The sequence below is a fragment of the Triturus cristatus genome, chromosome 10 (assembly GCF_964204655.1).
Source record: "Triturus cristatus chromosome 10, aTriCri1.1, whole genome shotgun sequence".
Classification (NCBI taxonomy): domain Eukaryota; kingdom Metazoa; phylum Chordata; class Amphibia; order Caudata; family Salamandridae; genus Triturus; species Triturus cristatus.
In genome coordinates, this window is record NC_140593.1 from 439,750,568 (window position 1) to 439,775,432 (window position 24,865).

General features: G+C 46.4%; 1 protein-coding gene across 36 annotated transcripts in view; it reads left to right on the top strand.

Annotated features, from left to right (window-relative positions):
- Positions 1 to 24,865, top strand: part of SVIL (supervillin) — a 635,411-nt gene that overhangs the window by 535,793 nt on the left and 74,753 nt on the right. For all 36 annotated transcript variants that reach the window (XM_085631809.1, XM_085631813.1, XM_085631820.1 and 33 more), the window contains 3 exons: positions 18,374 to 18,521; positions 22,185 to 22,461; positions 23,902 to 24,050. In XM_085631809.1, the coding sequence (XP_085487935.1) occupies positions 18,374 to 18,521; positions 22,185 to 22,461; positions 23,902 to 24,050 (574 nt within the window). The remainder of the gene's footprint in view (positions 1 to 18,373; positions 18,522 to 22,184; positions 22,462 to 23,901; positions 24,051 to 24,865) is intronic.

A 24,865-nucleotide genomic window follows, 5' to 3' on the forward strand; every position in this document is an offset into this window, starting at 1 on the left:
ATATTAAAAAGGATACAGAGACTGCCAAAGCGGTGGGTGCCTTGCGGACTCCTGCTCCTTGTGGGTCTATTAACCGCTCACAATTCTGCTTCCACTTTCTCGAAATATGCTCAGCAGACACCCTCTCGAGGATACTGTACAGGTGGATACTGGGCCAATGTCAAAGGAAGAGGAAAGGGCAACCCCCCACCCCCCAGGGGGCTGCCCTTCTGACTCTCTAGTCCATTTTGGGGGCCATATTGGATGCACTGGTGATTAAGGGATACCCCAGCCATGCAAGGGTACAACCATTCCAAAATCTGCTGCCTCTTTTTAAGCCAGAACGCCAGGTAACTGTCATAACTGTGATGCGCTTGCTATGAACAATGGCATCTTGCATAGCCGCATAGCCATAGTTCCCCATTACCCCGCCCTCCCACCAGGTTGCACATTAGCTCGCTGCAAGAGTGCTTACCGGCACAATGGTGTAAGGTTTCCAGAGGATCTAGTGTTGGTGGGGAGCTGCACCTCCCCCTCCCTCCATTGGTGTAACACAAACAACCTAATGTGAGGACAGCCCTTCCTCGACCCGGTTCTGCAAGTCCCCATCAACACGGACTCCTCACTCACTGGGGTGCGTATCTCGATCACCTCACTGTTCAGGGAACATGTTTCTTTGCACAACAGTCCCTTCACATCAATTCACAAACTGCTGGCTATTCAGGTCGTTTTTAGATCGTTTTGCGGTCTCATTCAGAACAAGACAGTCTTAATACACACAGACAACACTACTGCCATGTTCTACTTACAGAAACAAGAGAGGTCACACATTCCACCCAGCTGCCAGCAGTAGCCCAGGGCATTTAGCGGTGGTCAATACATCCGAGTTAATCTGTTTCTCCAACACATTCCCAGGGTGGACAACGACCTCACTGACTTGCTCAGCTGGATGAATGAGCAAGTCCACGAGTGGGAACTCCACACCAGGCCCACCCATACTTCCTGCGGTAGAGGCTTCCTCAGACAGATCTGTTTGCCACCACCAAAAATGCGGAATGCCTGATTCTCCACCAAGTTACCACTTCCACACCCACAGTCCATGGGCAATGCACTGTGGATGAGCTGGTCGGTAATATTTCCCTATGCTTTTCTGCCTCTCCCACTCCTACCGTTTGTAGTCCTAAGGTTGAGACAGACATCCCTTATCTTCATTTTATTGGCTCCAACCTGGGCATGCCAGACATGGTACTCCACCCCTTTAGAGCTCTCTAGTTCCCTACGAGAAGCTCCCAAACAGGCTGGACCTTCTTGCATGAAATCACAGTACTCTCCAGCACCCCACTCCTCAGTAGCTCAGCCTTGCAGTTCTCCTCTAGAGGTCTTAGTTTGGTTCCTGCAACCATCCAGAGGAGTGGAAGTCTATTCTTAGAAAAGCGTATAGGCCTACTACCGGGGGTTAGGCAACCAAATGGAAACGTTTTGTACACTTTTGCCTTTCCAGACCAATCCATTTGCTTACAGGATCTGCACAAGACATTACCTGTTTCACCTACAGAAGTCTGTCCTAATTTACACTTCCATTTGATTGCATTTGGCTTCTGTGGCAGCCTACCTATAAAATAGGCTTCGCTTTTCAGAATACCAGTCGTTAAGGCTTTCATGGAAGGACTTAAACTGGTTACTCCTTCCCAGATGCCTCCTGTTAGTGTGGAACTTTAAAATTGTTCTTATTAAGCTCATGGGCACTCCTTTCAAGCTGCTTCGCTCTTCCCCATTGCAGTTTTTGGCGTGGATAGTAGCTTTCCACATACCTATCTCTTCCTTTAGGCGATTCGATGAAATACATGCTCTTACATTTCTTACAGATTCATAACGATAGTGTGGTCCTCTGAACCAGTTCCAAATTCCTCCCTAAGGTGGTCTCCAGCTTCCATCCTAATCTGACAATTAAGTTGCCAGTTACCTTTCTACATCCAGAGTCTGGAGCGGAATGTGCTTTACATACTCTGGATGTCGAAAGAGCATTAATGTACTACATAGACCGAACAAAATAGTTTTGTAAGACAAATCATCTTGCTCCACTATAAGCCACCTAAGGAAAGTGCCATTTCCAAGGCAAGAGTTGCATGTTTGCTCAAGTGCATTCAGACTTGCTATGCTAAAACTAAAAGGTCGCTGCCCCCCCAGACCCCATTCGAATCGCAAGAAAGGAGTTTCTATTGCTTTCTCAGGTGACCTACCACTAGCTGACTGACCTCTGTAAATTGCCTACCTGGTACACTCCTCTACTAAGCACTACTGTGTGGATGTCCTGGCCAGACAAGCTAGATTTGGCCAGGCTGTCCTACACACACTATTCCAGTCCTCTGCAACATCCTCATCCTGAGACACTGCTTTAGGAGGACTGCTTTACAGTCTATGTACAGCATTTGTATCTACAGCTACACATGCCACCAACAGAAAATGTTACTTACCCTGTAATTGTTTGTGGCATGTAGTGCTGTAGATTCACATGTGCCCACCCTCCTCTCCGGACACCTGTGGTTGTTGCAGAAACTATCATCCATTGTCCCCATTTTAATACTTTATACTTTACATGGTCATCTCTATGGTTCATGCCCAGTTATGGCCTTTACTGGTGGGGGAGGGGTGGGGGAGAACAATCTAACAATGGAGCTGATACCCATGTGCATTACTACTGATAGGTGGAGTCACATGGTCCTGTGACTCGAAATGACTTATTTAGAAGAAAAACAAGTTGTACATGTCAGAGCCCAACTGTAGATGGAGGAAGTATGCACAACATGTGAATCTACAGCACTACATGCCACTAACCTATACTTATGGGGTAAGTAACATTTCACTTTCTTGATGTTTCTTACACAGTTCCTGCCTTTCTTCCAAAACAGAGCCCTTTATGACACCCACATCTAGGTTGTGGAGGTCTTCTTGGCTGCCTTACAACCAAGAGTGGGCGTATGAGGTAAAAGCCTTCATACCATCTATTGCCTTGCTTATCCGGTGCTCCTCCGTATATGCCAACAGGACATTGGAGGCAGCTGACCGAGGGAATAGGTTTTGGTGCCTTCAAAAGTAGCATGCATGGCTGGAGAACAAAAAACCTCAGTGGCAAAAACATTTCTTAGCAGCCCCATGTGCCAAATGGGTTAGTTCTGCCCCTTAGAAAAGTTAGGCAAATTGCCTATTTTAAACAGTTTTTCTAAAATGTTGACAAAAATGTCATAGAATTTAAAAGAAGTAAATCTTGCTGCTGGGGATGACCAGCACAGCTTCCTTGTCATATGAAGTTTGCCCTGAGTAGGATGGTTGGGCATCTGCCTTGCTAGCCCATACATGACTTACAGGCACCTCCGCTAACAGATGCGTGAGCATGGAGAGAGTACAGCACACCTACATTCCCAGACGCCTGAACCAGCTCCGACTCTTCCAAGTAAATCAACATTTTTGTGAACCGTATTGCCCTGATGATCAGCAAAATCATGTAAGGTAGAGATGCATGTCGACCTCAATTATAAAGGTTGTGAACTTGCCCAAAAATGCTTTCAATTAATTGCAGAGGTATACAAAAATAAAGAACAACCAGACATTGTAGTAATCGCGCTTTGGTTTATAGCGTATATGACTCTGCCCCATGGACCAGTCAGTGTCCCTAGCCAGACTTGCACTGCCAGGTCCTTCTGACACTGTGTGACCCCGGTCAGCCTGCTCTACCAGCAGCACTCTACAACTGTGATGCAAGACTCGCCTTCTGGTCCTTTGGTAACACCGGACATTCTGATGGAGGCGCGGTCTCTGAATTGGTCACTGGTTCCAGTTTCTGATCCAGAACAGACTTTGGCTGTGATTCACAATTATCAAATAAAATGCTCTGGACAGTGAGTCTTATTCAGTTCTGCTTTGCAGCAGTGATTCTGGAGGGCAGAGCGCATTTTGGGAAGTAGGTTAAAAGATGAGTCAGTGGGCGCTACATCAGATTGATAGGTGTGAATAAGTCTGAAGAACTGCTGTTGAAGGTGGCATGGACCGTATTATCCCTGATGCAGCGTCACCACGTGATGAAACCCAAATTAAAGGGAGGGAAACCTTTAAGTATTTAAAGTGTCAACAGACTGTTGCAGGAAAGCAGGGCTTAATTTTCAAAAGCACAAAAAAATGCTAGTGCTTAAACTTTTCTTAGAATGCTCCTGCCCACCTCCCCTTCCATGAACCATGGGTGTTGCCCACTGCTTGCATGGACAACACCTAAAGCCAGATTGCAGGCAGTTCAACAAGTGAGTTATCCTCAAGTGGGCTTGGGCCACTCCATAAAAGAATTAATAAATGTATTTTAAACCCAGATTCAAAGTGAGAAAGGGAATCTGGATTGTGAAAGACTGGTGCAGTGAGAGCTGTAAAAGGGAGCTGGAGCTGCAGGAGGAGAGATTAGGACATGTGAACATGGAAAAGATCTTCGAAGAGGTGGAAGGTTGAATTGCAAAATGCTGGACATGACGTAAGAGTAAAGAGTGCTGAAGGAGAAAATGCCAGGGGGGATTCTAAGCAATTTTGGTGGAAAGAAGGACTTTTTGGATTACAGCTGAAAATGGTAAGATACCACGGGATAATCATTGGATGGAAGATGGAGCTGCTGCAAGTGGTAGTAGATTGTAGAGCTCTAGGAGCAGCCTGCGAGGGAAAAGCAGAGATCTGCAGTAGGAAGAGGGGTTGGAAGACTAAAGTGTTACAGCAGCAAAGTTGAGAAGGCTGAGTGTAGGAGAGTGGAATCTGACTAATGGTTGCCCCCAACTTTTTGCCTGGTATTTAAGTGGTTTTTGACTAGTCTGGCTGGGATCCTGCTATCCAGGACCCCAGCCTATCTGCTTTCTCCCTAAAACTGTTGTGAGTACTCTAGGTACAAACATAATTGGATGCTGGGCATGCCCTACCAGTCCCTTGTAGATGGTACCCTAGGTACCTAGGGCATGGGGCCCCCAGTAGGCCTACCAGGGCTGCAGCACTTGTTGTGCCACCCTGGGCCAGCCACCCAAACTGACACCACCAGGTCACTACTGTAGCCTGGGTAAGGTGGTGCTAGCACCCCTTACAGGGATGTAGGTACCCTATGTCCCATACCATACAACACATATACTCTCATAGGTCACCCCTATGTCAGGCCCTGGTAATCCTACAGGGCTGGGTGCTGAGGTATGTGTGAGGGGGGACCCCTACGTGAGTAGGGCCTCCCTGCAACCTTCGTAAAAACGTTACTGGGTTGTTTGTAGTGTAGCCATACCATATACTCTTAACCGCATTATAAGTTATTGCGTCATCGCTGTAACTTTGGAGTGGCTACACAGAACCATATCGTGTTTGGTGTCAAACATGAAGGAATCATACCCCCAGTCCAGCCATGGGCATGGGGGCACGATTCCCCCTTGCTAGGAGGGTGATATGGGAAAAGCGGTAGAATTTGGAAACCAATTTAAAAGTGCACATGTACCACAAAATGGCTACTGTTCGCCACCTACACGACTCTGGCTGGCTGTTGCTGGGGAAAACCCCAGCCTCGCCATCTGGACAATAGGGCTCCTGTGGCAGGGAGGTGCCAGCACCTCCCCAGACAGGATATGTGGATTGGAACAGGGTGGGTGCACCAAAAGTCCATTCAGAGTTGCACGTAGGCAGCTGCAGAGCCCCAATTCTGCATACACCGCCTGGAACCGGTTCAGGGGCATCCTGCCCCTCGCCCAGGCGGGAAACACACAAAGGGGAGTGGGTGTAGCCACCCTTTCCCGCCTCTACTCTGATTGGTAGGCTCTATTTTGGACCATCCCCTAATCTTGGGGATATATGGGAATAACTTTGCCCTAGAGCCTTAGATTCGTACAGGACTTCACAGAACTGACCTTCGACGAGCTGCTGCCCAGCTGACTGAAGAAATCTCCCTTGGGATAAAGGAGTTATCCCCCTGCTTGGCAGGCACCTAAAAGACTACAAGATACCCGGTTGGAACTTCGTTGCTCTCACGACCTTCGACGCCTTCCAGCAACCTCGAGGTGGGTCTCCAGTGCATCCCAGCGTCCTGTGAGTGTGCCCAGCAAGTCTGAGCACCCTGGACCACGTGGGTGTCGAGATCCCCGCATACCCCGAGACACCGGCCACCTCTTGTCCAGCACCCGACCCCGACCAGTGGGGAAGTTGTGCTTTGGCCCATTCTTGAGCCAACCTTCAAGCAGCATTTGTGCCGACCCTCAGCTCCCTGGCCCGCTCCGGTGGCCCGTGGGAGCCCTTTTACGCACTCCATTTTGCTGCCTTCCGCGGTCCCTTGTCTCTCGACTTGTGGGCCCTGACGGAGGACAATCTTCCTTTCTAAGAGTTCCCCTGGTTGCTCCAGGCCTGCTCTACGCTCCCTGCAAAGGAGAGCACCCTCAGACCTCGTGGGTCTGCACCAGCAGCTGCTTTGTTCATCTTGCGTGGGTTGCGGTTGCCAATGCTTAGTGGATCCAATCGGGACACTAACACCGCAGCGACCCTCAGCCGACGTGGGACAGTCGCCCTCCAGAAGCTGGCCTTCCTTGAAGCCTCCCGGAGCCCGTGACTGCAGAGCCCAGCTGTACCTTCCACACCTGAAGCACCCGACATCCACGAGCTCCTTCCTGTGAGCTCCCTGGTCACTGTGCTGTGACCCAGACTCTGTCCCCTCTGCTTTCAGGTTCATCTTTGTCTTTTCTTCAACTTTAATCTTCACGACTTCAGCGACACTTCCAGCTAGCAGCAGTTTGGACTCCTTTTCCATAGAAAATCAGCCCGCGACCCGACACCAGAATCGACCTATGCACCCGGCTTCCCTGGGGCAGGTAACAGTGGTACTTCGGTACTCCCGTGGTGGTGGGCTCTCCAAAGCCTTAAGTCTCAAGCCTTAACTTTGTACTGTTGTTAGAAGTGTCCTTAAACCTTAATTATTCAACCGCGACATTCTCCATAGGCTAACATTGCGATCCCGACAGCAGCTTCTCGCACTGCACACGCCTCCCGTGGGTCCCCTTCCTCTTAGCTGTGGGTGGATTCTTAAGGGGCCAGCGATCCTGAATGCCCTAGGCATTGCCTGTAGAATTGTCGTGGTTCTTATAACACTATTTTAGTATATGGTTTGGTCCCCCCCTGGGGCCCATTGGTTTCTGTGCTATTTATTGTGTTTAGAAATGCTTGTTTGAATTGTAACTTTGCCACTAGCCACATAAAGTGACTGTGGGATTCTGTCTAGAATAAATACATATATTTTATATATATACCTGTGTGGGCTACTCTTTCATTTGGTTATTCAAGAGGTTATTATGGTAAAACAATAAGCTTAACACTCCTTCAAGACTTAGCCTGAAGGCTGCTCTCCACAGCTACCACTAGGATAGCTTTCTTTAAAGGTTGTCTTAAACCTACCATCAATAAGAGTCGAATTGGACTGGTGCAAGGTGTCCCTATAACTAGGAACAGCATATGCCAGGCCAACTTCTCACACTGAGGATATGTGGTAGTAAGAGGCGGGAAGACAGCTGTGGAAGTATCCGAGAGATAGAGCTGTAGTAGGAAAGGGGGAGATTCGCTGAAGTAGGCACAGAACTGTGAGAAAAGAGACTACTCCAGATAGGTGTAGGAAGAACTGCTTTTGAAAATTACACATGCAGTATTGCACAACATGTACGTTTTAGGGCATATTCAGTTTGGCACTCTGCAAACTTTTAATGCTGTATAGCAGAGCTCCTGCCTCACCAAACAAAGAATTCATAGGGACTGATGTTGTCGGCTTGGGAGAGCAGGGGGCTCTTGACTTGTTCTTCCACACTTCCATTCTATCTCATTTTGTACCAGCTTTCCAACATGCAATTATCGCCCTACCACACGAATCCCACCATACTTCAGTCCATAACATACCAATCCCTGCAGGAATCTACACTCCATCCACAGTTTTCAGTGGAACTAAAAGTAACACAAGCGAAATTTATGTGAAAAATGCAACCTCCTTATTAATGCAAAGAGTAAAGATCACGAAGTGGCTTTTTGTAAAGTTGCTGTGCGGTCAGTAAAGTAAGAACTTTTGCCGAAGCACAAAACCATCTATTCCTGAAATGAGATTTTGTAATGAAACTCTTCATTTTGACTAGTTGTTTGAAAAATTACATTTTAGAAGTCATTTTGTGTTTGAGTGAAAAGTAAAGCAAAACAGAGCCTCTGCCTTACCACACAGAACAAGACAACATATTATGTGCGAGTCACGACCCCTCACAGTATTATTAAAATATATCTGCAATTTCCCAGATGTTTTATGCTGTATGTGGATTTCTTAGTAGTGACCAAAATCACATCCTCACCCTCTTGTGTGGTAGTACTAAGCTCCATTACCATTATGCTTCATTAGCTTACATTGTGCAAGAAACTGTAACTAGTTTTGACCGATCGCAATTAAAGGATTAGTTGTAGGGTCAGAACGTTTCTTTACACTGGATAACTCTCATTGAGATTTTGCAACAGAGAAGCACTTATGCAAGCCTAAATTTGCACGATTGGGTAAATTCTGTGTCAGTCACTTAGTGGCAATATATGAACAAATTTCAAAGGTACTGTGAATTGCTTAGGTGAGCAAGCTGTTTCCCCTTGATGGAATGGCCCAGTGCTGCACATCTGGAAAGTGCGGTGTCCTCCAACCTGGCTGGTATTGGCATCTACTGCAAAAAGTGTATGGTTAGTATTTTACTCTGTATCACTTTAATGTAGACCTTACCTATGGGATAACAGATTAGTGTTTAAAAAAAAAAAACCTAGGCACCCTCACCAGTGGGGTTGGGGTTGCCTGGAAGCGGAGTTGTATAGGGAGAACTTTCAACATTAGTCTACTACATGGTTTTACTCAGCAAACTATAGGAAGGCATGGTGATGCATGTGATCCACTTATGTTTCAGTTAAGTGTCCCATATTGTTCTGCAAAACCTTATTAAATTAGATGACTTGGGAGGTGTGTTGCCCATGAAAGGAACGGACCAGCCACAGACAGTGATGTGAGTATAGTCCATTATTAGATAAAGAAGATAAGGCAGGTGCCACTAAGAATTTGGGGCTCTGCAAGGCTGAACACGAGAGCTGAATGTTTTAAAGATCTATAACAAGAGAGTTGGGTTGAAGTTAACACTCCCAATTACCATAAAGTGGCTAAAGATTCACATCCATGTTTGATGATGAAAGGGCATCCTGATCAGACAAAAGGTTTGGTTAACAGGGCACACATCTCTGGGTGGAGTACTGTGGACCATTGTGAGTATCTAGTGAGGGATTAAGGCAAGTAGTTTAAGTTTAATAAACTATGTATTTGAAGCTCAAGTGTGTGATTGGCACGCTGATGACCAGGGACTGAGAAAGGGTAGGAAAGAATAGTTTACATTTCTGTTAGGAATAAAAAATGCACAATGAGGAGCTGGTTTCCATAGGTGACCAGTAAGAAGTCTCACTTTGACCAGCGGGTCAGATGTAGGTTTTGCGAGTATGATGTTGCAGGAAATAGTTTTTTCACAGAGGAAGTGAATGCTGGCAACATCCTTCCAGTTGGAGCCCCGAGTAAAGCGACAGTAAATGAATTTACAAGAAATTAATTGTGTTTAGAGATCAGGAGCAAAGTTGGAGACCAAGTACTGTGTGAGGTGGGAAGAAAAGACTAGGGATCTTGCATAGCATCATCTCGTGCTTGCTCCTGCTGCCCCCTACTTTGCTCTCTAGCGTCCATCCCTGCGCTACCTGCCGCTAGTTATGTGCCGAATGTCTCGTTCGGTGACAAGATGTTAACATTTTGAGGAAGATCACTTCATCCTTATTCAGTCTAACTTGTACCCGCTGTTCCTCTTTCATGGTACCTCTTCATCTCTCCTGTCTTCCCTAGAGCCTGATTTCCGTTGATTAAATGTATACCTTCCCAATATTCCAGTTTAACTCGTGGGAGAAGTTAAAAAGTTCCTAATGTTATATTTTAAAGTACTGACATTTACTTTAGGAATGTTATACAGTTCAGTTTGAAGCATGAGGTAAAGTTAGGTGTGTAAAATGCACAGTATCCCAATATCTGCAAATAGATATACCGAAGCACTGTCCTGTTCACATTGTATATATGTTACACATTGCTCAAGTGCAGAAACCATAGAGGGCATGCACATTTCCCTAGTAAACATCATGATCACTACAGCCATAGACAACACATGCTTTGTGGTAGTGTGCTGCTCCTTCAGGGTATGGGTATTCGGAACCGCCATACAGCTTCATTCCAAATGTGGCACTTCGTGCACTGCTGCGCTTCTACATGCTGCTGATTTCCAAAGTCTTTCGTAGTTGGCTGTGGCTATACTGGTCTTGACAGATTTTGTTAATAGGAAAATCTGTTTGTCCTGTATGGTTTTGGATTCCAGCTACTTTCTGATGCCAAAGAAGGATGAAGGCTTTTGTCCAGTTTTAGACCTGCACCCTCTTAAAGCTTTCCTCGGGAAGGAAAGAAATCAAGATTCTCACACTGGCTTATGTCTTGGCTGCCATCAACCCTGGAGACTGGATGGTGGCGTTCGACCTGGAGGATGCCTTTTTCTATATACATGTCCTACAGGCCCATCATTGCTACTGGTAATTTGTGGTGTGACAGACATTTTCCATTTTCTGTGCTCCTGTTTGGTCTCCCCAGCGTGCCTCTGGTGTTGATGTAAGTGGTTGTGGTGGTAGCAATACGTCTTGGGAGTTCAGTCTTCCCCTACCTTGACAACGTGCTGCTAAAGACAGGCTCACCTTAGTCGCCAAACACCTTCAGACTACCATGGTCCACTATCATCGTTCCAAAGTCACACCGACTCCTTCTCAGACAAGTCCCATCATCAAAGCCATTCTGTACACGGTTTGGTATTGTACCTTTACCACCGAGAGTCCAGTGCATTCAGGCTATGATTCCGATCTTTCAGCCTGTGTCCTGGATTTCAGTGAGGTCCACTGGGACTGATGGCCTCCTGCTAGTCAAGCACATCCGGTTGAATATGTGGGCTTAACAGTGGGGTCTGAAGTCTCCGTAGGCCATAAAGTGACACTCCAACCAAGTCGATATTTTGAAGGAGACTGCGAAAGATCTGCAGTGGTTGTGAGAAAGTGGCTCTGTATATACTGTTTCCTAATAGGTACAGGGTGTACAGAGTCCACAGTCCCCAAGGGCTTGGCAGAGGCTAAAGTTAGATATAACCTTACTCTCTAAAGTGGTAGCTTGGTCGAGCAGTAAGGCAGTATCAGAGGAGAGTGTAAAGCATTTGTTGTACACATTCAGTCAGCTAATGGTCTCACACACTCAATAACTGAACTCTAGGCCAATGGTTTATATATAAAAAATATATGCTTGTGTTATTTTAGAACCAACAATTGGCATTAAATTATACTTTCTCAGAATGAGATGCTTTGTATAAATACTTTTGCAATATGCAAGTGACTTTTGTAAACAGTTACAAGTGGTTGCAATAGGCAACACTATTTTAAACACAATAATGCATTGAGCTCAATAGAAGTTTCAAGTTATTTGCAACAGATTACTTTTAGGATTACATTTGGAATTCCAGGACTGGATCCTAGATTCAGTCTTGGGTCAGTACTTAGAATCAAGTGATGAAAGTCGACTTAATTACTGTAATGATTTTTTAACAATATTTAGCTATTTTAAAAGTTGACACTTAGAAAATATTTCATAGAAAACAGTCAATGATTCCCTATGGAAGAAAATTCAAGTTACAGGTATAGTACGTTCTCGTTACTTTTGTAATCCAGTACTGGGTACCTAGGTTCAGTACTGCAACCTTTATCCAAAACAGGTAAGCAATTACGTTTTCAGAAGTTATACGATTTTTAAAGAATGTTTAAAGTTTGCAGAAATTGACACTTTGACTGTCTTTCTGTGAAATTTCTTCTATGATTTCCTATGGGAGAAAATTGGGTTAGTACAGTTGTAAGTATTTTTCAGAGTCCGTGCTGGGCACCAAGATCCAGCACTGGGAGCTCACCTAAGAGCAGGTGAGTATTTTCGTTTTCGTTACTTGGCTGATTTTTGGTGAATATTTTAAGATTTGAAAAGTCCCCACTTAGAAGAAATTTCAGAAAAAAGCCAGTCAGTGTTAACCTTTGAAGAAAATAGTTATCAGTTCAAAGGTAAGTACTCGACTGGCAGAGTTGAGTTTCTGGGCATAGACTCAGGGGTCCCCCAGGGTCAGGTAGGTACTGTTGGTTCACCCTCAGCGACACTAGGGCGGCCGGGTGCAGAGAGAGTTAGGCCCAATGTTATCCTATGAGGGATAGGTGGGGGCCTTGGTTGGTGGCTGCTGACTAGCAAGCCACGCGGCTGTGGGAGCTGGGCTCCTGGTCACTTACTCAGGGCAGGTGGGGGAAGTAGGTAGGTGTCGAGGTTGCACTGCCAGGGCCACTCGGGTGGCTGGGTGCAGGGTGCTTTTGAGCCTTCGGGCGCTCAATTGATTTCAATGGGAAATCTCCGGTTTAGAAAAAGACTACAAGCTTGGGGACGAGGATTCTTCAGGTGCCACCACCACTTCGAGAGGTAAGTTGGGTAGTTGGAGGATGGGTAGGTACCCCGGGATTGGGCACAGGGGGCCATGGGGTGCTGCGTGCAGGGGTGCCTTTTGATGTCGGGAAATCTTACCCTCTGTTGATCGCAGTAGGGGGGGCACCTTGTTCTGAGGCTGCAGGCTTCTTCAGGAGTGTCGAGGGAGGTCCTTTGGTTCCGTACTCTGGGTCACAGTCGCCGTGGGGTCGTCCTCGTGGTCTTTGTTCACTCTGGCACCGGCCAGGCTTGGCTGGTGCAGTGTGTGCTGGGTTAGCGGTTCTGGGCTGCTGCCAGGGATTAGAAGTAGGTTTTGAGTAGAGCCTCTACTCATGTGAGTCCCAGGGGCTTAGAGCCAAAAGGTAGCCAGGTCCTCCGGGGTTTGTGAGGTTTCTGGCCACAAGAGATGCCGGGTTGGAGCAGGAGCAGGTTTGAGGGTCGACAGGCCGGTAGGGCTGGGGCCAAAGCAGTTGGTGTCTTCCTCTTCTTAGCAGCTGCAGGGCAGGTCTTCTTTCTTTGTATTTTTGGAATCTGGAATCTGGGGAAGGAAGGTTCAGGGTGCCCCTAAATACTAGATTTAGGGGCGTTACAGGTAGGTGAAGGGCAGGGACCAATGGGTCCCTGTCCTGGGGTGGGTACACCCCCTATCCTGCCTCTCTCCTGTAGGAGGGGGGCAGTAGCCTAGTCCTGATTGGGTAGGGCTTCCCATCTTCAAGATAGCAAGAGCCCGGGGATGTGCTTCACCTCGCCTCCCCCACCTGAGGGGTGGGGTTGGCAGGCTGGCACATCCCCTGTCCTGATTTGGCGTTTCCGGCCAAGCTTCCCGACAGAGTGGGGGGTTGCAGTGGCCTGGGGAAGCTCAGAGGCAACATGCCTTTGAAGCGTCCCCCTGACCCCATCCTGGGGGAGGAGATTTAGCACCTTGCCCAGAATGTGCATTGTTGCAGGCCCAGGAGAGCAGAGGCTCTCCTACCCAGGGGTCCAGCAACATGTCTGCTGTGTGGCAGCCTAGGCATCCTCAGAGCAGACTTAGATTGTGGGTTAGGTTTTAGGGGGCATCTCGAAGATGCCCTCTGGGGTGCTTGGTACATTAAATCCCACACTGGCATCAGTGCGGGTTTAATGTGCTGGGAAGTTTGATATCAAACTTCAGTCTTCAGTGCTGCCTTTATGGTGCTGTGGAGTTCATGTTTGACAAGCTCTCAGCACCATGTACTCTTAAATAGCAGCACTGCACTTACAGTGCCCAGGAATGGACCTGGGTACTGTAGGGGCACAGGGCTCCTGCTCCTGTGCCCACACCATTGGCATAGGGCACCCAGCTAGAGGGGTGGCTGATGTATGCCATGGCAGTGTAGGTGATGGGCATGGCACACAGGGATGTGTGCCATGTCGACTTTGTTTTGTCTTGCACCCAGACACCCAGCCTGCAAGGGCAGTGTGTGTGTGTGTGTAAGGGTACAGGGCCTCTAAGGGTGGCACAAGGAGTGCTGCAGCCCTTAGAGGCCTTCCCTGTTCACAAGGCCCTGGGTACCTAGGGTACCATTTACCAGGGGCTGACATGTGGCCATGGTTTGCCAATTTGGGTTTTGTGTTTTTAGGGAAGGAACATAGGTCCTGGGCACCTGAATGGCAGGAGTCCAGGGTACACTCAGTCAAAGTACATTCAGCAATTCAGCAAAAAGTGGGGTCATACCATGCAAGAAAGATGGCACTTTCTCACAGTGGTGTTTACCGGATTGCGATTGGGTCGGCTACAGTCCTCTCCCCTAACCCCACCCAGAGTGGACAGTGGTAACAAATGCCTCCCTTCTGGGTTTGTGTGGCAATCTGTAAGAGGTGTAGATCAGAGGCCTCTGGTCGAGAACCAGATCCACAGTAGCCTCCTGGAGCTGAGAGCCAGCTGCTTGGTGATCAAAGCATTGATTATGTCCATCAAAGAGAGGTTGGTGCAGATGCTCAGACCTTTCTACCGCCATGAGGTCTTGCAACGGGCAGGGCGGTGTGGGGGTCCCAGACCCTGTGCCAGGAGAACTTGTGTCTCTGGACATGCCTGAACTTTCAAGGGGTTTTCCACCACCAGTCAGGCATACTTAAGGGATACCTTTCGGCTCTTTCAGCCATTTTGCGGTTGCCCGATCACCTCTCATTGTTTTAATCATCAGGTTTTTTTTTAAGGTCTCCATCACTTGTTTCTGCCCTCTCGTTTCATCATGCCACAGTGGGAACATAACTACTTCATGTACTTGATGTGTACTCCTAGCCAGTTCACAGTTGTCCTTTGCAGGTTCTTACCCTCAAGACTGTTCCTCGCTGCCATCACATTGCCACTGCGAGTGAGCAAGCTTCAGGCTCTGTCAACCTACTGTATACCACCTTCTTCCCAGACAAACTGCTTCTGTGATTGCAACCATCCTTCTTTCCTGAAGTTGTGACGCCTTTCCATGTCAAACAAGCCATCAGCCTGCCGGCATTCTGTACTTCACAAGGAAGGCTCTGCAGAGAAAGGCCGTCTCCCATTGGATCGAACTCTACAAAAAGATCTTCTACACATTGGCCAAAGAGCAGCGTCCAGACGGTCTGCTGTCTGATTCCACCACGCCCAAAGCTGCTACCACTGCTTTGGCATGCAGAGTTTTTGTCCTGGACATCTGCCAGGTGGCTCCATGGGTGTCACTCCATACAGTCACAAAGCACTCCTGTCTGGACTGCCAGATTCTGAGCGGTGCATTTTGCCCACTCTTACAGTAGTTTGTGGTTTGAGCCATTTGCTGACCCACTTCCTAATAGGTACGGGTCTGGTATCTATTCAGAAGGTGAGGAATCTGTCTGACTGCAGATGCTTCACCTACCTGACCATCCCTTTCTCCCTATTCTGTGAATTGGGCTCTACCCTTTAATAACGTCCCAAGTCTAGGAATCTGCACAGTGTTCAAAGCCAATTTGCTGCTGTTGCTCTGCTTTGGGGGAGGGGTGAGGGGGGCACTTTGAATGCAATGGATGTCAGTGCACAGCAGTGTCTGTATAGGTCCTGTACGTCCTTTCCGGAGTGAAACGATTTCCATGTGAAGTGACATAGCGCCACCTACGGGTATGCAAAAGTACTTTTCAAAAAGTTCCAGATCAGGTCTGGGGAATATACAGAAGGTGAGGAATCTGCAGTTGGCCTCTACCGGAAAGAGCATTACCAAAGGTAAATTACTCATTCTTTATGAACTTATCACACTAAAATAATCAAACTTACTAAATACATATTCCTATAATTGAAATCGTTTGTTCTGCAACTGTGCACATCCTATAAACTATATTCTCATTCTTGAGCTTGCCATCCTTTCGGCAGGCTCCTTATCTTTCCTGATGCTATAATCTACCATCCTATGGTCTCTTGTTCTGCTTTTAATGCAACTCGCTCCTCTACCCCCACTCTGCTCCTTAATCAAGTTACTCATCCTAGGCAACTTTAAAATCCCAGTAGTCCAGGCCAGTCAGTCTAGTAAAACACCTTCATTGTCGACATGACGGCCCAGAGCCTATTACAACTTTTCTGACTCCACAGCCATTCGTTTTCTTTCTATTGCTTGTTGACACTTACTATTAATCGACTACTCCTAATCTACCACATGAGATGTTTGTCATTCATTTCTCAATATAACTTTATCCACGTCCTGCCTAATCCCTCGCCACCGGCCTTGATCTCCACCACTGCTGGGACAAAAGCTTCCACCTGTTCGAGGATTTCTTTCTTACTGGTGTGCCTGTTTTACCCCTTTGCTAAAATAGACCCAGGCGATGGTCCATACTACAGCAGGTGTTCTCAAATAAATGTGACCTGTATCCTCCTTCCTGTCGGAAGTATCCACCTACCCCTCTCCTTAAAGACATTCCTGAAATACGAAGTATACTTCTAACATGAGAACCACACAGACGCCTCCTCCGGTTTCCTGGCGTAGCTCTCAGTTCAGCAGCACTAGTCTCCTCGGTGCCAGCATGCACTGTCCTTTCAAGAAGCAGGAAAGTGTTTCAGATAAAGATTCCATTCCCTCCACCTCTCATCTGCTCTGCCCAAAACCTCTGAAATCAACCGGCCAACGTCATTTCTTCAGCCCCATATCAGTGCGCAAACTCAACTCTCAAACCCCTATCCAGAAGGAGTCACGAGCTGCCTTGTTGACCCCTGTCGTCATATGTCTGGAAATGCGGGCACCCCCTCTTCAAATGATGACCGTGTCACCTCTGTACCCCCTGATCTGCGCCGTCATACTTCTTGCATGTTTTCGCCCTATCACTTCAAGCCTTTCTCTTTCCCAAGGACTGTCGCACCTTCCCAGACCAAGCTTTGCGTTTCATTGTGACCCTTCACCTCTGTTTGAAGAGCCACAATCTGTGCCAGCCAGACCTGCTTCCTGCGCATGTGAGGCGGTAAGACTGAGACCATGCATATACTCACGGATGACCTATCCAGAGCCGTCGCGCTCCTGGGCCTGCTAGCAGCATCGACACCAGTGAGTGGCACCTTGTCATTTGCGGCCTCTCTAGCAGCCGCCTGGGGCCTTACACTCACCTCTCCCGCCCAAACCCGCACATACGGCCTTTCACCAGGCCAGGCTACGTTCCTCTTCTGTATACACCTTGTTGCCTCCCGAATGTACCAGTTTCTCACCCCTATCTCTTTCCTTTGTGGGTGGCAGCTAGTTCCCAGTCAAGATGGCAATCTTTTCCAAAACACTGCAGCAGTGCAGAGAGCACTATATTGCCATAGAGTAGCAGCGCACTTATGCTGCCCAGAGCCCAGTAGCCCCTCCAGTCACTTATTAACTGCATCCTTCCCTCTGACCCTACAGTGTTCTGACTTTTGTCTGCATCCATGAGGCTTAGACAGTGAGTGGCGGCGATCCACGGTTCAACAGATTTCCAAACTGAGGCGCATTCTCTCCAGTTCGTATGGCTTTACTGGCCTTTCTCCGTGTGGCTAATGGCTTTTGGTACTTCCCCCTATTTCACCCTAAGTTTAAAAAAAGAGAAAAAAGCGTGGTATCTGCCCTTGCACGGACTTCTCTTCAGTTTCACCAATGAACTGGGTCTGTTCCGGCTTCCGTTTCCGTCACATCTGCAGAAGGATCCTCCTGTACTTGATGTTGCACAGAGTGGCTTCAAAATATTCCCATGTTTTCCTGCTTGATAAATCCAACAGAATTTTCCTAGGATTCTCCTTGTACCTCATCGCGAGGCCTCGGTAATCATGCGGTGGTCTCCCAGTAAGGGGGCCTCAAGATAAGCAACCGCATAAGAGCCCTGCCGCCCCAACACTGGAAGCCAGGAGCCTTCCTGTGCAGTTGGAATGTCCATGCCTCGTTCACCATGCCTTCCATTAACCAGGGGCACCTTTCCTTTCTATCTAATGCCATCCCTACCACCCAGCCAGTCATCTCTGCTCTTCCTCTGCATCATTCAGCCCCACTGGCCATGCGCTCGCTGATCTGGCCGCTTCTTGGCTTTGGAGCTTTGGAACCTCTCATTCATTATTTGACGCGTTTTCAGTCATCTGTGATTGTGTGACCTTCTTCCAGCTGTAGTCGCCTCAGAGCCTCGCTACTTGCTTCCTTCTCTCATGACCAAGGGTCTAACTTGTTCGTTAATGTCACACTTTGCAAATGCATTATGTAGTGCATTGTGGTGGAATGTTGTATTGCCATGTGCTACTTGCGTATGTTAACTAAATTATGCATCAAAGTGCGCACCCACATTCACACATTTATTTAATCTTTCGTGTATGTTTTAATCCTGCAGAAAAGGACAGGGACGTCCAGATTGGGCAATTTTTGGCAGAATCACCGAACATAATGAGACTCTACTGTTCAAAGAAAAGTTTCTGGATTGGACGGAAATGAAGAAACCTGCTGAAAAGAATGTAATCGAGGAAGTCCAGCCACAAAAGGTACTGCTGTTTGACAGTGTGATGTTAAGTGGGCCTGAGTTACCATAAGCCGCTTTAGGATAACTTCCCCAAACATGGGATTGAATGTGGAGTGTTGTGGGAGCCTGTAAACCGGAGAGTCCCATGTTCACAGCACTTTTCTTAGAACGTAAAATAATTGCTAGTCAGCCTTCTATCATACCTGCCAAACTGATGTAAAGACCTTTTAGCTTTTATGTTAGGGCGACTTTGGATAGCGTCCTTGCACTTCAGTTCTATGACTGATCATGTGAAGAATAAAATACTCGAACTGGGCTAACTTCGTAGAAAATATAAGCCAAGTTTCCAATATTATGGTGTTGAGTCTCGGTTGAGGATACTCGAGATGGGGCCGTGAACACTGGCTCAAGCCTGCTGCCATCAGTGCCCCAGTGCATATCCTTTCACTGCCTTTTCAGCGCCCTTTCTAACAATCCGAGTTAAGCGGAGTCTTGGTGAGGCAGTCGGTAGCCAGCGCACGTCACTGACAGCAGCGGTCAGTCTCTGCCCTCGAACCACGCGAGGGTGGAGTGGGGAATCTACTGAGCTGTAGCCCTCTTCTAAACTTTGGTTTCTACGTCTGGTTGGGTTGTGAAACCTACCTTCACTCCAGGGTCCCTTTAATAGCTAATAATACCACTCGTTGAATTTGTCTTGTGGGTCTCTTTCCAGAGGCAATTAGGACTGTGGCTATAGATTTGGGTGTCACTGTTGCCAGTGGACACTGCAGTGTGCCATGGGTGTTTTATAATTTGACAACTTATTTTATCTACTGACCTTGAAACAACTTGTACATAGAGAAGGTAAGTGCTACCTATAAGCCAACGTCTTCTCACTAGCATTTCCCCAAAATACTTTGTACCATGAATAAGCACGATAACTTTTTCTCAGTGTGTTTCCAGTGTTCTTTAACGACTATGTCCTGATGTTGTAAAGTCGAGTCGGCTTCAGTGACCAAGCAGGTGCCGTTTGTCGTCCTGATGCTGAAAAGAAGAGCCATGTTAATAGTGAGGCTAACGTATGCGAATTGGATTGTGTTGCATCTCAAAAAAAAATCAGCCCTGCAAAACCCTGCCGTAAACTTGGATCCGACAGGTTTGGTCAATGTGTAGTGGCTCATTTGGACCCTGACTGCCTGTAAAATTGGAGTTTAAAGTAGAAATCCCATGGCTGAAGCTTAGCGATTCTTTAGCATTGCCCACACTATGAAATGCATCTTTGGAGGTAGACTCCATCTCTATTGGGGAGAGGATGCGGAGCAGCGTCCAGAGCTGCCGACTCGGGAGCTGGGCATCCATTAATTGAAGGTTGCAAGAACAAGCCGGCTCAAACTTCCCGGCTTCTCAATCCGCCAAGCATGTTTTGGACTTCGCGTCCTTGATCACTGGCAGTCTAATCAAGCAACACAACGGCTGTCATGACGGCGACTAATTAATATAGAGTCCCGCCCCAGTGGGTGTGTGCCTAACAGCCTCATGGTACTCTTAGTCCCGATATTCTAACCACAGTGGGTGCAGCTGTCTTGTGCTGAATTATAATAGTTTATTACCCAAGTGGGTTCCTAGAAGTTGGATGCCTCTGCTTGCACTGCCATCCAAATCCCAAAAGCAAAGGACTCTCCGGTCCCCTCGGCATGCCGTCCTGGCACGGCCGCAGGTCCGCTGGAACAGCAGCAGGGCGTTTTCGCAGTTGGGCGTCACGCTAAAAATCCACACGAGTTACCCACATGAAAACGCCTCACACAGCAAGAGTTAACTCCATTTAATTGAGGGTTGCAAGAACAAGCAGGCTCAAACTTCCCGGCTTCTCAATCCGCCAAACATGTTTCGGACTAAGGAATGTATATATAGAGGTGTGTGTGTGTGTGTGTGTGTATATATAAAATTGGGCACCCCTGATTAATTTTTCTAAAACTTTTTTTTTTAATAAAGTATGATATTAACTCTGCTAGGGCAGCAACTCCGATGCTTTGTCCAGTAAATTTAATTGGTGTTGCAAAACGTTTAGTTTTCTAAATGTCTTACAAAAATGTATTGTTTTGACTTGTGTACGTCAAATTACTGTTGATCTCTTTGTAGATCCAATTCTATAATACAAATCTTGAATGCACCTCCTGATGCTGCTTCTGTAATGTGCACATTTCTAGATCCAAGATTTCCCTAGTAACCTTTAGTAGTGTTCGGACGATGGGGAAACCTTTTTCTTATCTTAGGACTGTGCAGTGACTGGACCCTTTGCTGCGGTGCTTCACTTGGACTTCAAGAATGAATTTACTCTTTCCAAATTAACATAATTTTCAAAGTTCATTGATGCAAAAACACAGATTGAACACAATTTAGTTATAACGTCATTTTTTTTTTTTTATCCTACCCAAGTCGAAGTGAGACATTAAGGAATCTATGCAAGCTTAAATGCCCTTCTCCCCTATGCAATGCTGAGGTTGTATCATTGACATTACAGATATCAGAGGTGTAGACATTATTTATTGTTTTGCTCTTGGTATTGAGTGAACAAGACCCTGCCACGGGCTACTTTACGCCGGGGTAGAATAATATAATTACGTTGCAATGTGCAATTTACATAGTAGTCCAGTGTTGCGTATGAGCGGCAGAAAACAATCAGCACTGGCAAAAATATTTTAGCAGCCGGAAGAAGTGTTTTCAATCCTGCATCTTATTAGACGATGCAGAACAGGGGACACTTTTCCATGAAGTCTCCCATCTCCTTTTCCCTCCTCTGGAGAGACTCCATATTGGTATTATGGAGGACACAAACCAGCTATGTATATTGGTGTCCTCTGCACCAACTCCCTTCTGCGACCATGCACAGCAATAGCTACTTGCCTGGCCAACTAAAAAGCTCTTTATGGCCCCGCCAATAAGTAGGTCAGTAAAATAAAAATGCTACAAAACACTGCAATCTTTTCAGTTCAGGTGATCATTGCGATGAGAAACAGACCATCTGTGTCCTTCGCTGCACAAAACACGTCTCTAAATGGAAGGCTCCATCAATCTGCAGCTATGCACCAGAACAGCTTCCCACACTTGGTAAATGTTGATGTTCTCCCAGAATGCTTCATTCTTAAAACTTAGGGTGATGTTACTTTTGATGCTAAGTGATGCCACAAATGCACGGGGAGCTGCTGTGTGCCTCGTTTCAGTCTCTGTGGGTGTATCTTGAAAATATGCTTCAAACAAACACTTTTTCCCTAAACTTGTTGGTTTTCTTTTATGTAAACCGAAAATATACTGTTTTGTTTGTTTTATAAACAAGCTTTGCTGGGGGTCACTCACTGTATCCTTTCATTTTGTTTTCGGACCTATTCACACTTAGTCAGTTTAATGGTGCAGCAAAGCACCCTAAAATAGAGAAAGTAAAAGAGCACTAGTAATGAATTGCTCACTTATTTTTCATATACGCTAGCGTTCGAAAGAATCCTTTGTCGTTTCAAGGTTGTCGGTTGGTTGGGGTGAATTAAGTGCGAATGTAAGTATCCAGCAACAGACCACATAAACAGCAACCAAGGACCAGAAATCACAAATGTATTGAGTAATTCAAAATCCAGCAACAGTACAACTGTTCATTTCAATGCTTAACTAGGTTGTGTTTAAGCCAAAAATCTCTTTCCAAATTCTACCCTTACAGGAAGATCAGAAAACAGACTTCAAGCCATACAATGTCATGCTAATGGTTCCAGTCCCCCAGACCGCTGTTGGGACAGTCTTGGATGGATTAAACGTTGGCAGAGGCTATGGGTTTGTGGAAGGAGATGACAGGAGGCAGTTGGAAATCATAACCGAGTCAGTAGACGTGTGGCATATACTGGAGTTCGACTACAGTCGGTTACCCAAGCAAAGTATTGGACAGTTTCATGAGGGTGATACGTATGTGGTTAAGTGGAAGTACATGGTTAGCACAACAGGTCAGTGTTTGGTTTGTTTTATTTTTCTGCATGGCAAAATTGTTTTTGCATGTACATAGGAGTGTTTGGGCAAAGCAGTAAATACTTAATTAAACCTCATTTGAGTTCTATAAAACCTCACACCTTCCAAGAACCTGTTTATATTTAAACATTTGTATGGAGGCAAATTCTTCCACAAATTAGTTTATTCACCTTTAATGCATTTGAAAATCTGAGTTACGGTTGTCAGATCATCCGGTGTCAACTGGAAAATGATGGTTCGGCAACTTTACTCAAGAAACCCAAAAGAGTAACTGAGACTAATGGGGCCCCCCTGCTCATTTTCACCTATGCAGGCATTGTGAAGCGTGTAAAGCCATTTATTTTAAGTTATTCCATTTATCGTGTGAACTGTTTTTTGCCTAGGTTGTAACTTTGCTTTAGGATCCTATATCTCTAAAAAGAAATGAAAAATGCCATTTTGCTGCTCTATACGATTTTCTTTATTGCACCCGAAAAGATCTGTAGTAATTTTCCCGACCTGTTAAACTCCACCTTAGGGACTACTTTCTGTGCAGACGCTTGATCCTCTCGAGCCGCAACCCTGATGGCTGCTTCCTTTTTTTTCTTTTCTTTTTTTTTAGCCCCAAGATATATCCACTTAAACTTGTTTTACTCCCTATGATCCAACTACTGTTTTGGGGCCCCTATGAACTGTCCTTCCATTCTTGGGTCCTCCAGGGTTCACCCCTATATGCAACCACGGCTCACCCCATTAGGCTGCCCTCCCCAAGTCATTACCCCTCATGCCTGCTGTGGTCTCCCTCTTCAGTCAGCCTTTATTAGGGCCTCCACTCTCACTATGCCTTCACTGGTTCCCCACCTAAAGCACTAAACTGATCTGTCTTTCCCTTGGTCTCTCAATTGGTTGCCTCTCCTGTGGCTTGCTAGGTGACCCCCTATCACCACATGCTGGGCTGGTTGGCTCCCTTGTGCCCGGCCTTGTTGGTTGGCTCCTTCCATTTCTGTTGCACACCTATCCACCCAAGTCTGCACTAGTCTCCCCAGTGAGCCTGTCCCATGTGCATCAGCTGACTCCCTGCACCACTAATTGGCTCCCATATCTCCCCATTCCCCCCCCACCCTTCCGACATTCAAACCACTCTATGTACCAGCCATACCAGACACTCGTTCCATAAGTGCTTCCATGTGTAACCCATCAGTGCTTCTCATTTTCACTGATTCACCGTGAATTCCTATCATGTCCTGTGCTCCATCTTGGCCTCCAGAGTATCATGTGTGCCTCATTTTCACAATCAGACCTTTTCTTTGTGTCCCTCACATATCCCCTTGGCTTTTCATCAGTCTTGCATGCTTCATCTTTGGTCTGTTTCTGCTTAGATGTGTTTTTAAATACCATCCGTTGAATTTTTTTGTAATCGCTTTGTAAATTGTTCCCAGTTGGGCACAGACAAAAGACCGACGCAGTGAGAGTTGCTGGGAAGGAGAAATGTGCATACTTTTTCTGGCAAGGAAGGCATTCAACTGTGAGCGAAAAAGGAACGTCTGCTTTAATGACAGTGGAGTTGGATGAAGAGAGAGGGGCTCAGGTAAGACTAATACCAAACTCGCTATCTTGAAGCATTTGTTTATTTAAATTGAAATACAATTTGTTTTAACTAGAATCTAATTAAATTTCAGCAGTGAGTAGGATTGCAGTACATAGTTGAAGAGCATTGGCATCGTCTGTCACTTACCTCTAGATACGCGTGCGATTGATTGGCATTGCCAATGCTAGTATAGCCAAAGCACCGAAAGGGGAGGACAGCAACAGATGGGACAAGGCAACTGAGACGGACATGAAAGCATCCAATCCTAAGCAAGGCTTAGCTCTGGGGGGGGGGTGTACAAAGCTCTCTCCCAACAGACAGCTCTGTCTGAGTAGTGAAAAAAGGTTAGAATTTACAACTGGGGATGAAAACATCAAATGTTGCACTAACATTAAATACTATCAAATCTGCAAATGTGTGATCTGCTTTTATTACACAAGTGCAGTTGGTATTTAACGCTACTTCATAGCAAACATCACAACATAATTCTTATAATACCTGGGATACAATTGTAGATTAATTTGCTGAAACACGCACAGTATGGAAAGAAAATATATTCTGCTGTGGGCTACATTTAATACACATGGTCTTGGTTTTTAGTGAATACTGTGGAAAAAGCTACAAGTTGTTTAATTTTACAATGTTGAATGTTGCTTTCCTTGTGTTGGACAATGTGTGGCAGCACGTAAGCCAATGTACAGCTTTTTATCACAACTAACGAGCTGCTTTGTCTAATGTACACTGAATGTTCCTAAAAACATATTTGACCACCTTCGGATGTTCATGCCAAGTTTCGGTAGGAGTGTCCGTGTCAG